This window comes from Porites lutea, chromosome 1 (genome assembly GCF_958299795.1).
Source record: "Porites lutea chromosome 1, jaPorLute2.1, whole genome shotgun sequence".
Classification (NCBI taxonomy): Eukaryota; Metazoa; Cnidaria; class Anthozoa; order Scleractinia; family Poritidae; genus Porites; species Porites lutea.
The window spans coordinates 29,792,077-29,807,188 of record NC_133201.1 but is presented as its reverse complement, the minus strand read 5'-3'; the positions used below and the strand labels follow the sequence as shown (position 1 = coordinate 29,807,188).

The 15,112-nt window shown below is 37.4% G+C and overlaps 1 protein-coding gene across 7 annotated transcripts in view; it reads left to right on the top strand.

Moving 5' to 3' along the window:
- Positions 1–1,190: 1,190 nt before the first annotated feature.
- The window catches only part of LOC140947753 (chromodomain-helicase-DNA-binding protein 4-like), a 62,073-nt gene continuing 48,151 nt past the window's right edge, over positions 1,191–15,112 (top strand). For 4 of the 7 annotated variants that reach the window (XM_073396971.1, XM_073396978.1, XM_073396945.1 and 1 more), the window contains exons 1-12: positions 1,192–1,365; positions 4,066–4,175; positions 5,607–5,717; positions 6,239–6,553; positions 6,957–7,131; positions 7,999–8,265; positions 9,769–9,797; positions 11,263–11,406; positions 12,547–12,723; positions 13,468–13,534; positions 14,520–14,566; positions 14,734–14,811. In XM_073396971.1, coding sequence (XP_073253072.1) covers positions 1,308–1,365; positions 4,066–4,175; positions 5,607–5,717; positions 6,239–6,553; positions 6,957–7,131; positions 7,999–8,265; positions 9,769–9,797; positions 11,263–11,406; positions 12,547–12,723; positions 13,468–13,534; positions 14,520–14,566; positions 14,734–14,811 — 1,578 coding nt within the window. In that variant the 5' untranslated portion in view covers positions 1,192–1,307. Of the gene's footprint in view, positions 1,366–4,065; positions 4,176–5,606; positions 5,718–6,238; positions 6,554–6,956; positions 7,132–7,998; positions 8,266–9,768; positions 9,798–11,262; positions 11,407–12,546; positions 12,724–13,467; positions 13,535–14,519; positions 14,567–14,733; positions 14,812–15,112 lie in introns of all 7 variants that reach the window. The other 3 variants (XM_073396963.1, XM_073396955.1, XM_073396986.1) reach the window with 2 other exon arrangements.

Genomic DNA, 15,112 nt, shown 5'->3' with positions numbered 1-15,112 from the left:
AATCTTTGTTGTCACTTGTAATCATTTCAAAAAAAATTTTACTTTCATAAAACGACACAGAGTTTCACAGAATCACAGAGTTTTGGTGCATGCTGGATAAAAAGTGAAATAAAATGCTGTTCTGTATTTGGGGCCAAACAAAAAGACAAAAAAGTAATGAATTTATTTCAAAAAATTAAGTTTGCAACGTTGTGGTCCTAGGAACTTTCACAATGGACACCAGTTACTTAGTTTGCCAGCAAACTAATTTCTAGTTTTGCTTTAAAAATAATGTAGATAAGTTATTTACAAAATTAAGAGGGGCACAGAAGAGAGACAAGAGGAAAACTGTGCTTTGTGGTGAGATAGAGTGTCTGGAGGGGGGTGGGGGTTTCTAAGGTAGAGAGTTACCTTCCAGAACTATTTTGAAGCACTAAATGTTTCCTGCTTGACAGAAAGAGAGCTTTTAAAGCACTTGAAATGATGCACTCCTCTTTTCCCCCTTACTACAAGATTTTTATGAAAGAAGATGCAAAATTGTGGATTGGTGGCATAAATTATGCATCTGTTGTTTACTGAAGTTAGGGGGGATTGCTAAAGGAGTGGTTTTTACTGAAAAGCAAGATTCTGCCAATCAAAGCTTCATTTAGCCAATCATAGAGAAGGAGCATATTATGGGCTATCTTTTGTTAGCAGCCCTATGCCAACTCCTTAAAAACCATAGTTGAGGAGAATAAACAATTTGATCAACCTCTCTCCTTACCTTACTGTTTTTTATTATTTGCTTACTGGTTTTAATGAGAATTATCTTTTTTATATTTCAAAGTGCATAACTTTTTACAAAAAAGTGCGGTGTTTTTTCACTTTTTTAAAGTTTTGTTGCCTGAGAGAATCATGTTTTTTGGACGTGGGTAACGTAAGTTCTCTTCAAAAGGGAAACCCTTTTGTCACGTGAAGTTATGTTAAGAGAAAACAAAAATATATCATTTTCTGTGATATGCTAGAAGAAGAATTCTTAGATTTCTCCTCTAATAACTATTAAAATTTAGTCAGAAATTATTTTTTTTTGTTAATTTTAGTGTTTTCTACAACCAAAAGCTAAAACCATTGCTATGAAGATGGCGCTAAAACTGTTCTCTCAAGTTATGAGTTGATAAGCTATCTGTTTTCTCCCTAGTTTCCCTCCCGATCCTGCCGGCGACAAAGACAGCTGCGCAAGTCGTACTCGCCATCTTCGGAAACCGAGAACTTCCATTTTTCGTTCAATGTTTAGTTCCCATTTACAACCGTGATAAAGTGAAATTTATCTTCAACAGCTATGAGTAAAAATGTCCTCCAGCAGTAGTAGAAAAAAGGAGCTAACATCGTCCGCCGACGGCTTAAACGGTAAGACCGCTAGACGGTGTCCATCATATTTGCATGTGATAAACTTACTGCTCAAGGGAATGGTTTGTGGTTAAAATTCTTTTGTTAAATTTTCAAGCGCAATTTAAAAGCATGGATTCATAAGCAGCATTTTACAGCCTTGATTTATCAGCAAGTGCTTTGAATTTAAGCAAGAAATGAATTTGTAGCGTGATGTTTGAGTTCAAAGAATTCGCGCGTTCATATGTGAGTTGAATTGCATGACACATGCTATATGTCAGTGTATGACGTGTATGGCCGCTTTTTTATACTCTCTCTTTGGGTAACTGTGATGTTATTTCACTCAGAGGATCCCTTTTTGCCTAACTGTTGTCGATAAACCTTTTTTGTTCATGTTGGTAGGGAATTTTTCGTCTTTACATGTTGAATTTAAAAGTTCCCGCTGCTCGCGCCGGTCTCGCCGCGCGATAAACCGTGCGGGATTTGGGAAAGAATCGAAAAATCGAGGAAGATTTCTTTATTCTTTTTTGCCCAAATAACCCATACACATATAGAAAGAAATCATGTCTTAATGTTTTGACTATAACTAATAAGCCCTGGTTGTTTTAATGGAATTTCTCCTCTGAAAAAGGGATCTGTATTGTAACTTTACAAGCTTTCATTTTATTATAAAAGTTCACTTCACTTTTACAATCCATCGTTAAAAAGATATCAGTTCATTTTAGCCTTAAAATCACAGTAGAATAATAGAAGCTAAGAAATATAGAAAAATATATATTTTGATTCTAGTGACAGAAAATCTTTTACAATGCTTTGTTCAAGGAGAAATGAAACCAAACATTTTTGACTAGTTAAATCATCTTCAGGGTGGTTTTACCAATTGTATATTGTGGTAGTGTTTACACTAGAGCCTAAATAAGCTAAGAAATATTTCAAGACAAGTAAATTTTAAATTCTTCAAGTAAAAGAAAGATTCACACACAACCTATCTTTTTTACTTCAGCTTAACTTAGGGCTATTTTCCCACTCAACATAATTTAAGATTATTTAATTAAGCTTGCTTGACATGCTGCACCTTTCTCAAAGCTCAAGAAACCGCAAGTTCGCAAAGTCGGTTTTAAGGATGGTTGTCAAGTCACTTGAAACTTTTCTTGAATTGTTTCAACTTTCCAACCGTTAATGAGATGCAAAGTAAAAGAACATGAGATTTTACTAAGGCTTTAGCACACCTAGCCTGAGAAAACAGCTGACATTTGGCAATGCTACTGCTGGTTTCCCTGCCAAATGACGTCTGAGAAGTGAGTGCAGAAATTCCATACTGATGACGCATCACCACCCAAATCTGGGTAGTGCTTCTGATTGGTTGTGCTGCGTGGGAAATTTGATTCAACCCCCGGGGGGGGGCACTTGGGTATTTTTTGGGTGGGTATGTGCCGCCCGGGACCCCAAATTGGCAACCCGTTCTAGAAAAAATTTCCCCTAAATTTGATACCCCGTTCTAGAAATAGGCCAATTTTTTATACCCCGTTCTAGAATTCGCCCTAAAACTAACACCCCGTTCTAGAAATGGGCCAATTTTTTATACTCCGTTCTAGGGTGCAACAAGAGTACAACGGTTTTTGTTAACGCACTGAACCGTATTTTTAAAAGCAATCTGTCCTTGAATGCTTTCAAATGGCTGCTTAAAAAAGGGGAGAGCTTTCGTGCGTTTGAAATATTATACCCCGTTCTTGAAAACGCCTCTGAAATGGATACCCCGTTCTAAACCAGGAGCTTCAAAATCACGACCGCTTTGGGCGGCACATACCCGTATAGGTAATGTATGGGAGTACCCCCCCCGGGATTCAACCAATCAGAAGCACTACCCAGATCTGGGTAGTGATACGTCATCAGTATGGAATTTCTGTGCTCGTTTCTCAGACGTCATTTGGCGTGGAAACCAGTGGTAGCGTTGCCAAATGTTGGCTGCTTTTTCAGGCTATCAGACACGTATCTTTGGTTAAGTAAAACTTAGCTGATAGCAGCTCTTAAGTTGTACTTAACAGCCTAATGTAAAGACTACCAGTATTCTTATTATTACCACACCCTCTTCTAAAATCACTTCCTAATACATTGTACTTGTCAAATTCTCCTTTGTTATTCCATACAGTCAAACCTTTGTTATTATGCAAACCTGTATGAGCCAGTCACCCCCTATTAGGTGGTCACTCACCAAAGTTCTGAAAATTATTTCTCTCTACTGTAAAACTAACCTGTATTAAGCAGTCACCTCCATTACAGGGTGTAGTTAAGCAGTTGTGGCCACCTTGTCTGGGGTCCCAAGAGGTTATTTTTCATTGTCTTCACCTCTATTGAATGTTCAATACACTAATAACACAGTGCATGGCATTTATTGGTCATTTACTAATATTATAAGGAGAAATTTGGCAGTTATGGCTATTGGGGCTTGAAGGGTTAACAAGGGGATCATTTAATTAAGCTGAGGACTGTAAGAAATAACTAGAAGGAACCTGATGAATGGAGGCTACAATAGCATAATAAAGATTAGTATTTCAGTAATTAAAGGTAACGATTTCCAGGACTTTGCTTGGCAAGATGTGATTGTGTAGTGAAGGGTGAGTATTTAATACAGACCTGTTCATTCAAAATTCTAATTCTTCACATAATTATAAGTTATTTTGGCATTCACAAAAATTGTTTTTGGTTTTAAATTTTTCCAAGTAGAAGCTGATATTGAGAAACCATCGGCTAAGAAACGGAGGACAGAGGACTCTGGTTCTGTGAAAAACACCCAGAATGGAAAGAAGCGGAAACGAGATGAAGAGAGTGACGTAAGTCCTTTTTATCATTTGCTCTCTGTTGATGCCTTGACAGGTTAAAATTTGGACAAGCAGCATGGCTTTGAAACAGCGATATGAGAGAAGTTAAATGAAATGATGAATATGTGAATTTCATATCTTCTAGCCTGGGTTGCAGGAGCTGAGGGGAGGGTGAGGGAGGGAAAAAGTGAGAGAGGACTGGGGTGAAAAGGAAAGGGATGCCTGCTGTAAGAACCGGCTTTTGTTCATTTATTGCGGCTGCTGGTGTCGGCAAATTTCTGATTGGCTTTGTGGCAACGAGTAACTTATTGACATATATTAATTGAGAAAGGGTCACCATGCAGGCATCAAAATGTGTTCTGTTGGCATAAGCTTATCAAGATCAAAATTACACTTATCAAGTAGTTACTTCTCATTGAAACTGGAAATAGAAAAAGCCGTAATAGCTTGGTCAGCAGGCAGAAATACCATGGAGGTTTTTTATACTGCATTTTTCCAAGCATCAAGCGATGATTCTTGTCAAGTGTGATCCATTTTGCAATACCGATTCTCGTAAGAGCACCGATGATAAATATTTAGAGAATTTTAGATGCTGGGCAAACGGCTTTTCAGTAAAATCATATACTGCCATAAATGAGGTTTTACACTCCATTTTTATACTCCATATGGTTTTTGGAGAGAGAGGTGATGCGTTGGTGAAAACTTTCCATTGATCGTTTTGACTGCTAGCTGGAATAGTTTTGTCTTGAGGCAAGACCGAAAGTTTTGTTTATCCACACGGAACAAATCAATGTTTAAAACTGTTCTGTTTTGATAAAATATTATTGTTTGAAAAAAGCATCGCTACAGACAGTTTCTGGTTTAAGTTTTGCCCATGCTGAAAATCACCTCTGCTAGTGATTGGTCATGTATTTACAGTTAGCATTATCAGATTACTCGGGGAATTGGTGGGCGTTCGCTCCCTCTCCCTTTTCCCGTTTGGGCTTTTCTCCCCATTTTGCCACGCAAATGGAACAAGCAGCTGTAATCGGATATGCCGGGAAAAAATTGAGTCAGATGTTTAGATCATGCAGATTTGTTTAAATTTTCACCATTTTCAGCAAGTTTAGTATGTTTATTTTGCAACAAAACCATAAATGGTAATAACAAAACGTGAAGATGTAACAAAGAAAGGTTTCTGTAAAATACTCTGAAGAAAACTCCGTCTTTGGGGAAGTTTCTTATTAGTACTTATTCAATTTCAATGAGTGGGAGGGGGATGGGGGTGGGCGCTTATTAACTTTTTCTGCCTTTGCGATGGGGGCTTATTCGAGGTGGGTGCTAATTTGAGGTTGGGTGCTTATTTGAATAAATATAGTACATAACCTTGCTAACATGCCCTCGTTGTTTCCCTCTGGGTGTGGAAAGGAAAAGTTTAATTCTCTTATCATTTTTACTTCTAAGGATGAGATTTCAGTCATAGAAGATGAGCAGGGTTCCAAAAGGCAAAATGTGGCTTCTGAAAAAGACTCTCCTGTTGGAGTCGCACAGGCTGATGATGAGAGCAACAAGGATGTAAGCAAACTGTTGTCGCTAGATGCATTTATTTGAGATATATGTACATGTAGTCACCCAGCTTTATGATGGCCAAGAACTGCCTAACAAATATCCAGATTTTTCAGGGACTATTTTTCTTGTTTGATTACTTTTCACTTGTGTTCTGTAGTTATTTCTCTGTCTTTCCAGTCTACTCTTATTTTGTTAAATCAAAATAAATTCTTAAGTGAAACTCAAGTTAGTAAAATCAGATCATTCTACGTTTCTGGGAAACTGCCCACCTCACACTCCTAAGCCAACATTTTGCCCTAAGTGAGAAGTAAGTGTTGATGTTGGCTTAGGGGAGGGGTAGGAGGGCAGTTTCCTAGAAACATACAATGATCGAAATCAAAATCCAATTTTTAACCCAGATGGGTGCTACCACCACCTGCATTCCTTTTATATATCAGTCTAAAAGCAATTATTTATGTTTAAAATGTTCATTCACCCCTTCAATAATGTTTATTTGTGTAATTGAATGACTACTGTGCTTTTTTAAGGATGAACCATCGAAGGCTGAGTCAGTAGCAGTGGAGCTTCGTTTGAAAAATATTGAGGTGAAGCTTTCTGAAGAGAATGAACAAGGACTTACTTACTTAAAGTTTACCAAACTTGTCCGTCACCTGATCGTGGAGGCCAACCCATCAGCAGCTCACACAAAAATCAATGCACTTCTAGGAGCACTGTGGAGTGACTACAAGAAAAAGAAAGGCACAGGTGCTGTTACACCTAATGTTCCAAGTCCAAAAAGCTCAGCTGGCAAAGCAAAGAAGCAAAAGAACCCACCCAAAGCTTCCAAGTCTACAAAATCACAGGTTGGTGTAGGTACATTGCACTTTGTATGCAGTAAAAAAGGATAGCTATGTAGATCGTCGCTATAACTTGTAAATATTGGGACAAAATCCTATGATTTTACCATTCAAATGAAAACCTTTTGGCAGAACATTTGCATAGTACTTCTTTGGCAACTATTAGTAGTCAAAAGGGTTACTGGGTAAGGATCTTGTGATGATCAGAAATTTAACCTCCACGTAGCAGCTAAAAATATGTCTGTTTCCCACTAGAAACTGAACAGCTGCTGGAAGTGAGTTGTATTTTTTTTTCAGGGCCCTCATTGATAGCAGCATTTTATGCTGAAGAGATAACCCTGGCTAAATAACATTTATTATTTATTTATTTATGTATTTATTTATTTGTGTGTCTTTGTTTTTACTCTAGAAAGAGGTTGTTGAGGTTGTCTCAGATGTTGATGAGTCTGAACCAGAGTCAGTTGTTGAGGCTATTGATAATGAAGATGATGAGGATGATGATGATGCTAGTGAGCCACAGCCTGATAATTCTAAATCCAGACCTAAAATTAAGCTGCTGTTTAAACCAAAGAAGGGTGCTAAAGGTCAGTTAAATAACATAAATCTTGTTTTTCAATTTTGTAACAATTTGTTTTGGTAATAGCATGATTTGTTGTACTAATATTTGGCATAAATACAAGTCGTGATATTTCGAAATTGTTATACGTAATTTCACGAGCTGTCAGGCGAGTGAAATTTGTAGACAATTTTGAAATATCACAAGTGGTATTTATGCCAAATATCACTACAAATCATGCTATTATTTGTTTATACTACTACCCAGAAAGGTTTTGTAATTTTCGCATGTAGGTATTTCAAATTAAGCTGAAATATCACTGCTCTAAGCCAATCAAATTGCAGAAATTTCTCATGTAGTAGTACAAACAGTGGAACCCACTATAATGAATCGTTTAACGTAATTTGGAGAGGTTTAGAATCACATTTATGGCAAATGGCAAACAGCAATAATTCAGCCACGTGACCAAGTTGTCCTGCTACTTTTTGTTTACATTTTCTTATCTAAAACACACAAATAAGTAAGCCTCATGTCATGTTTATCTGTGAGACTAGCTGTTTAATTCCTTATTTGAGAAGTAGTAAACTTTAATGTGGCATTTTCTGTTTGCCAAAATGTAATTCTAAATCTGTACAATGGAGAAGCCTTGTCCACTCATTAAATTGTAACTCTGGCAGTAGTGTCCATCATTCATCATGAAGATGTGTGTTAAGTAAAGGTGTAGTACAAGTGATTTCATATTACTATTCAACTTGGAGAAATATTATTTTTATCTCATTAAGAAAATAATATTATTATAAACTACATGTATATAACAACAGTAACTCTTTTTTATTTGGTGAAACAAATGATTAGTTTTTAAAATCTGCTCTAATTTGTTTCTGTTTTTCCCAAGGGGACAGAAAGTCTAAAATTGTCGATGATGACAGTGATCGGGGAAGTGAGGCTAGCTCAGGAAGTAGATCAAAGAAGAGTAATGGTAGAGCTAGCACCAAAAGTAAGGGAAGCAAAAAGAAAGCTGTTGAAATAGCTGATGAAGATAGTGATGCAAGCCAGGCCAGTGGAAAAAGCACCAAGAAGAAGCCAGCCAAAAATGCTGGGAAGACAAAGAAGGAAAGGACTGTTGTCAAAAAGAAGAAAAAAGAAAGAAAGAAAAGTACAGGTGAGAGATGTGTGTCTTTGTTGCAATTTTGATTTGCGGTTTTTGATCCTAGTAGATTCCCTTTTCCAGTAAAAAAATGTTTGTGTTCAGCCAATAAGGCCAATCCTGATAAGTACAAATGTACATGTATAGAGCGGTTTTCATTTGAGTGTCGAAAAGTAATTGGTTTTGCACTTTCTACACGATGTGATTGGCTTAAAAGATTCGCGCCACCTTTTCATCCAATCAGAAGTAAAACCAAAGCCAATTGTGACGCGCTCGCATGCATTTTCCCGCGCTTTGCGTCAGCCACGTGTAATTACTTCGAGTTTTGATTGGTTCAATGTATTGTCTGTGTCCTATGTGATTGGCCAGAGTAATTACTTTGGTTTTGGTTTTACGACACTCAAACGAAAACCACTCTATACAAAAGAATTTTAATGATACCAAAATTGAATTTAACTACTTTTTTCAATAATGTTAAAATGTTGTGAAATGAAGAATATGAAAAACTTAAAATTAGCGAGCTTTCGAAGAAGTTTAAAAGTCAAGTGCATAATTAAACCACTTGATGTCTGTTGATGTCCTGTGACATCAACAGACAGCATCACCATAGACAACTTTTGCACCTTGCCTCTGTAGAATCTGTCAAATGGTACCTGAATAAGCACAATTTACTCAATCGGGATTTTAAAAAATGCTAAATACTATATAGAGAGGAGAAGTTGTTACGTCACGTTGCCACGGTAGCAGAATTTTTGGATGACAACAAACAGAAAACGTCACTTATAAAGTGTTCGCACAGCTTCAAACTTCATCAATCTTATTCAATTTCATATTTTAATTCGGCAAATGCTGGTGAAATTTCTTGGGTTGAATCCGAAAGGACAGTATCTAAAGACAACTTTTGTGTTGTGTTCACCTTTCCCAAAAAGCGAGCCTGTGAAATTAGGAAGTTTCATGTCGCAGGGGTGCAACGATGACAAAGAAATGTACAAAATAACGTGATGCATTTTCAAATTTGTTGTTTTGTCAATAAAAACCTTTTACTCTTTTGCACTTATCCTTCTGTCGCCATTGTCGTTGGTTTTGTTTTCACTCAGAAATAGTGCTACCATGGTGACGTGACGTCGTGCTTCTCCTCCTGTTAAGTTGACTATAAAATTCCAACAAGGCCGTGCTCTAAGAGAAGTTGAAGGGACCCCAGTGCTTTGAAATTGTGAGGTCCAGGGTGTCAAGCGTATGTTTTTTGGAAAAAAAAACCATGATTCCCTATTTACCCAGGAGGAAAAGTTGGGCGTTAGGCAGGGGCCACTGGGTAATTCCAGAGCACTTACTTTTCTTATAACTCATGATCCTCCAGGACTTGTGGCTCCAAGTTTCTACTAGTCCAAAAGCATTTTGTACTAGTGCAGCTGTGGACTATTGTTAAGGCTGAGAACTGTTTAGGTGGTTTTTTTTAATAATAATTATTCATTTATCAGTGCGATGAATCTAACATGTTGATTTTACATTGGTTTGTAGGAAATGATGAAGATAATGTTATGGGTGTGGTAAGTCATGATCACTTGGCAAACTATTTAGTATACTTCAATCTTTATTAGGAAGCTTAAGCAATCACGATGTCGACAGTAGTGAACATTTCACTAAAAAATGATTTTTTTTCTTTTAAACTCTATTGCCTTTATTTATTTAGCCTCTCTCTATTTGTCAAATGTGTATTTATCTTCAAAAAGAAAAAGAAACAATTGTTGTCATGTGTTTGCATCCCCCATTAAATGTCTCATTAGGAAGTTTTGCATTGTTACTGTGGAGTGGACATCAAGGAAATAACCAAAAAGCATGATGCATGCACAGAGTAGCCTGTGTACTGACGTCCCCCTTCCCTTAGAAAAAATCGGAAGAAGAGACATCTGTGAATTGCTGATAATAATTGTGTTCCTGTTTCCCCGGAATGTTGGGGACAGCCTGTGATTGGTTGTAATGTTAATGCCACGATGCAAATAATTTCCAGTGTTCTGATTGGTGAATGAATCTCAGAATAGATTCCCCGGGGAAAACCTCAGCCTTTGTGGACCTTTGTGCTTGTATTTGGGCTGCCTGGAATAGGTACATGTAAAATTAAGACCAGTGGTGTTTTCTGCACTGGTTGCGGGCGCCTCTGTCTCTGCCGGATGGTATTGTAAAATTTACAATACCATCCGGCAGAGACAGACGCGTTGACGAGTTGGATTCGGTACATCCTCCTCTTTTTTTTAATAAACGAGAAGGATGTACAGAATTCAACTCTTAATCAGAGATCTTATATCTGGATTTTAGTGTGGACATTGCGTGTTCAGTTAGCCTGTGTAAAGACGCCAGGGCTATATTTTGGCCTACATGTGCCAGTCATGACTCACAGAATTAGGCAAAAGTAAGGCTATTTAGTTTCTTGCTGAAGAGAAGTGAACAATCCTTTACGTGAAACCTACTTGAAATCGTCGAATGGATCAACTCCTGCATAAAACGCTTGATTGGAAATGTAAACAGTGCTTCGGAGATAAAACTTCTGTCAAACCAAAAACCACAGGAAATCGATGCACAGCAACAGACCAACTTTATATGCCAAAAAAAACAAAAAAAAACAAAAATTAAAAAGCATGAAATACTTGTTATAAATGACATAGATATTCTAGTTAGAACGTAGCTTCACTATAAAGGTTGAGAACATCCAAGAGAATAACTGTGTACGTGCTCTTAAAGAGTCCCGAGTCGTGTTGGTCTGTCAACGCCTTTTCAACTGTCTGATGAAACAAAAACAAAAATTTTTTTTTTATGCTAATAAAATGCTAATATGCTCTTTTTGTGAGGGAGGGGGGTTGTCTGTACACAGGCTAGCACAGAGCTGTTGTTTTATCTTTTTTTACCACCGCCATGGTCGTCATGGCTGCTTAAGCTTCCTATTATCCCATTCAAATAAAAGTGTTTTGTGTTTCATGATGGAAATTTTCTACTGACTGTATGTGTTATTGATGGTAGGATGAGCATCAGGACTACTGTGAAGAATGTGAAGAGGGAGGGGACTTGTTACTGTGCGACACCTGCACACTGTCTTTTCACTTGCGTTGTCTGGATCCCCCACTTGATGAACCTCCTCAGGGAAGATGGAGTTGTCCTGTCTGTGTAAGTTTTTCTTCACTTTGAAGAGGAATCCAGTGTCTGTGATAGAGCCAAGGAATTTTTATTAAGAAGGTTCTTTGTTGTAAAAGTGTTGAGTTGTTCAACTTGAGTTGTATGAACGAGGCTTCTGTTCAGTTGGAAGCAATGTGTAGAGTGAACTATTTTTTAAGCAATCTAGTAAACTGAGAAACAGCCCTTGGTAAATTCCACTTACATAGGAGTAAGGTCTGCTGAGGGGATCAGTGCCCCTGTACTTTGGTTTTACCAACTAGGGATGATGCCTCCAAACGTATCTGTGAAAATGGCATGCCACTAAAACCTCCCCCCCTCCCCCCACACACCCCAGACAGAGATATATATACTAAAATACAGTAGAAACCCAGTAACTAGTACTCTGAAGGGAAACTAAAAACAGTTCAAGTTAGCAAGGGTTTGAGCTAATAGGGTCAATTGCAAAATTCAGTTTTCCACATTAAAAATATTATTGATAATTACTGATTTTTCAGCAGGTCGGTGTATAGTGCATTACAAATTTAACTATTTTTGTCAGAAATTGTAACATGATTAGGCATCATTTCATGGTTATGTAGTGTTGACCAGTGCTAGTTTTAGTGTTTTTACCAATTATACTAAAACTATACTAGGTAATGGGATGGTGTCCGAGTGGAGTTATAAGAGCCACAATTTAAGTTATTGAGGTAAATTTCAGTGAATTTTTGATCAAGGGAGATAAAACTTAGTTTGAGGTAGCAGGGAATTTGAGTTATCCGAGTTCGAGTTCACCGAGTAAAGATGCCTGAAAAGTTGGGTGAAATCAGAGGGAAATTGGACTTAGTTCGGGTTATCCAAGTTCGAGTTATTGGGGTTCTACTGTATTTATTATATGTATGAATGTGCCAAAGAATTATGTACATATAGGTAGGAAAGAGCAAAAACAAAACCTGAAATATGTAGGATGTTGTTAATGTAGGTTTTAGACATCATGAAACTTGGTTTTCTCGATTTTTGCACATTTTTTTGTCTGGTATCCAGTCCTTTTTAGTCTGTTCTATCAGCTTTTTATTCAGTTGAATGGAGAGTCAAAGCGGTAGCATCAGCACTTAACCGTGCCTGTATGGTATGTTATCTTGTTCCATTATCCAGGAAGATGAAATGACAAGTGACTCCAGTGAAGACATGCATAGTGATTACTGCAGAGTGTGTAAAGATGGCGGCCAGTTATTATGTTGTGATAGTTGTCCATCTGCCTATCATTTGCACTGCCTCATTCCACCAATGAAAAAGATTCCTGGAGGAGACTGGAGATGTCCACGATGCAAGGTAGTTATTTTGATTAAAGGTATTATGCACATAGTAGTTGGTACATTTTCCCTTGTTCAGTTTATTTTTCTTTGTTTTGAAAAAAGTAAAATTGCCCCACAAATTGCATAACTTGGCTCTATTCTTGGGTATGAAGCTGCATGCTAGTGTAGATTTTGAGTGACAACTCTGTGTGGTCTTTATAAGCTGTGTGCTTCTGTGCATGTTTTATTTAACTCTTTCACTCCTAAACCATGTTATCGCAAGATTGTCTCATGCTTTTTTGTTTATTTTTTTTCCACTCTTACATTTTAATGTGTGAAAGAAATCCCATATTGTTACCATTGACATTAAACGTCCTCTTTGGTGAGGGTTGTCCAATTCACATTAATTACTAGAATCTACCAGAAACACAAGTAGATTTCAACCGTCTCCCTTATTTCTACTCATAGAAGATGTAAAAACATTTTAATCGTGACTTGTGTGGTGTATTTACCTCAAGTCATGGCTTAATGGATGAGGTATGAATACATGTGTAGGGTTCTTCTCTCAGGTCATGGCTTAAAGAACAAGATATTTCACATCAAGTAGACTTTCAGTGATTCAAGGAATTGGGCAAAACTATTGCACAGTACTGCTTATTTAAGGGGACTTATCAATAATAAATTTTTATGAGGGGGTGGGATATTTTTTGCTACCTTTTAAAAGGGTTAATCTTGTTATTTATAGTACGTTTTTTATTACACTTCCATTGTTTGCTCTCAGAGTGAACCATTGAAAGGCAAAGTTGAGAGAATTCTTCACTGGAGATATGTCAACCTACCAATTGAAGGTAAGTATTCCATTTTTGACATTGTCTTTGTAAAGAGTTGCTAGTAGCTTGTTTCTACCATATTTCTTGTCTTCTGAAAATTTTATGTGCAACAAATGCAGACTGCAGACTTAACAGAACTGGCAGATTCAGGTCTTGTTATAGTTACATGAAATGTGGGACAGTTTCTTGAGCGTTTCACAATGTTGTTAACTTGTCAATCTGCAGTCTGCAATTGTTTCACACTGCACAGTAATGCACTTGGTGCTGTTTCGCTGCTTTATAATAGGACCTCACTTTTTGCTACGAGTATGAATACTAGCTACAACTTTTATCAAATATATACATCTCTATATACGTCAGTAATCAGCTCTATCTACAGGCTAGCAGAATGAAGGAACCAGATTTCTAGATACATTGCTGGCTTCAAAGTTTGAAATTTTTACTAAAGCTTAAAGCCTTGATGTTTAGTAATACTTCTGCTTAAATCCATTCTCAAAGACCCAGGGGTAGCTGTTCAAAGAAAATACTCAAGCATGGTACCATTACAGGCAATTTTTATGAACACTATTCAGCTCTTAGCTGGCATTCACTCTTACCACACCAATACTAGAAACGTCATGAGAGGTACATGTACAATCAGCTCTCACTAGCACTGTTACAACAAGCATTAAGTGTCTGTAGAAGACAGATGTCTGCCTTTAATATACATAGTGAAAGAAAAGAGCTGAAGAATGGCAGGGAGTAACTGAGGGCATCTGTTTTAGAGAGGTGTTCATCTTGTAAGAGGTTTTGGGTAAGAGAGTGGACAAAAGTGAATCCAAATTTTTCTGCAACTGGTTTTGCAAGACTGAGGGTGCAGATCCTTTTGTACCTTACAACAGTTTCAGTTATAAAGTATTCTGCCTTAATTTTTTCTGAGTCCTTGGGTTTCCAAGTATGAGTGATATGTAAGGTACATGTGGGTAAATCTCATACTGATACATTTATGGCATTGTTTTTGCAGATGCTATGCTCAAGTCTGGTGATACTGAAGAGCTGACTGAACCAGAGGTATGCCGCCTTGTGGCAGTTACTTTGTTAACTTCGGTTCAGTTAATCTGTTAAATTTTAGGATCAAGTTTTAAATAAGAAGATCAACAAGCCATGCTGTTTATTCAGTCTTGAGAGTCTGTATGGACTCCCTGTGCATGTAGCTAACTGAAGAATTTATTTTGCAGACTTATGAAACTAGAGAATTTTTTGTCAAGTGGTTGGATATGTCATACTGGCATTGCTCATGGATCACAGAACTCCAGGTTGGTCTCTGCATTTACTGTATGTTCTGTTGAATGAGAGGATGTGCAGTTTTACAGGGGCGGATGTAGGAGGAGGGTGCAGGGGGTTCCCTCCTCCACCCAAGATGAACTGTGTGTTTCTAATTAGCACTGTGAAGTCCGCTTCACAGTTATACAAAATCCGCTGTATCCATGGTCCGCACAGGCCTTGAAAAGTCCTTGAAAAAGCATCATGTCCTTGAAAGTCCTGAAAAATTTAAAAATAGTGGGATATCCTTGAAAGGTCCTTGAATTTTCCACAGAAGTCGTTGAATATTATTGA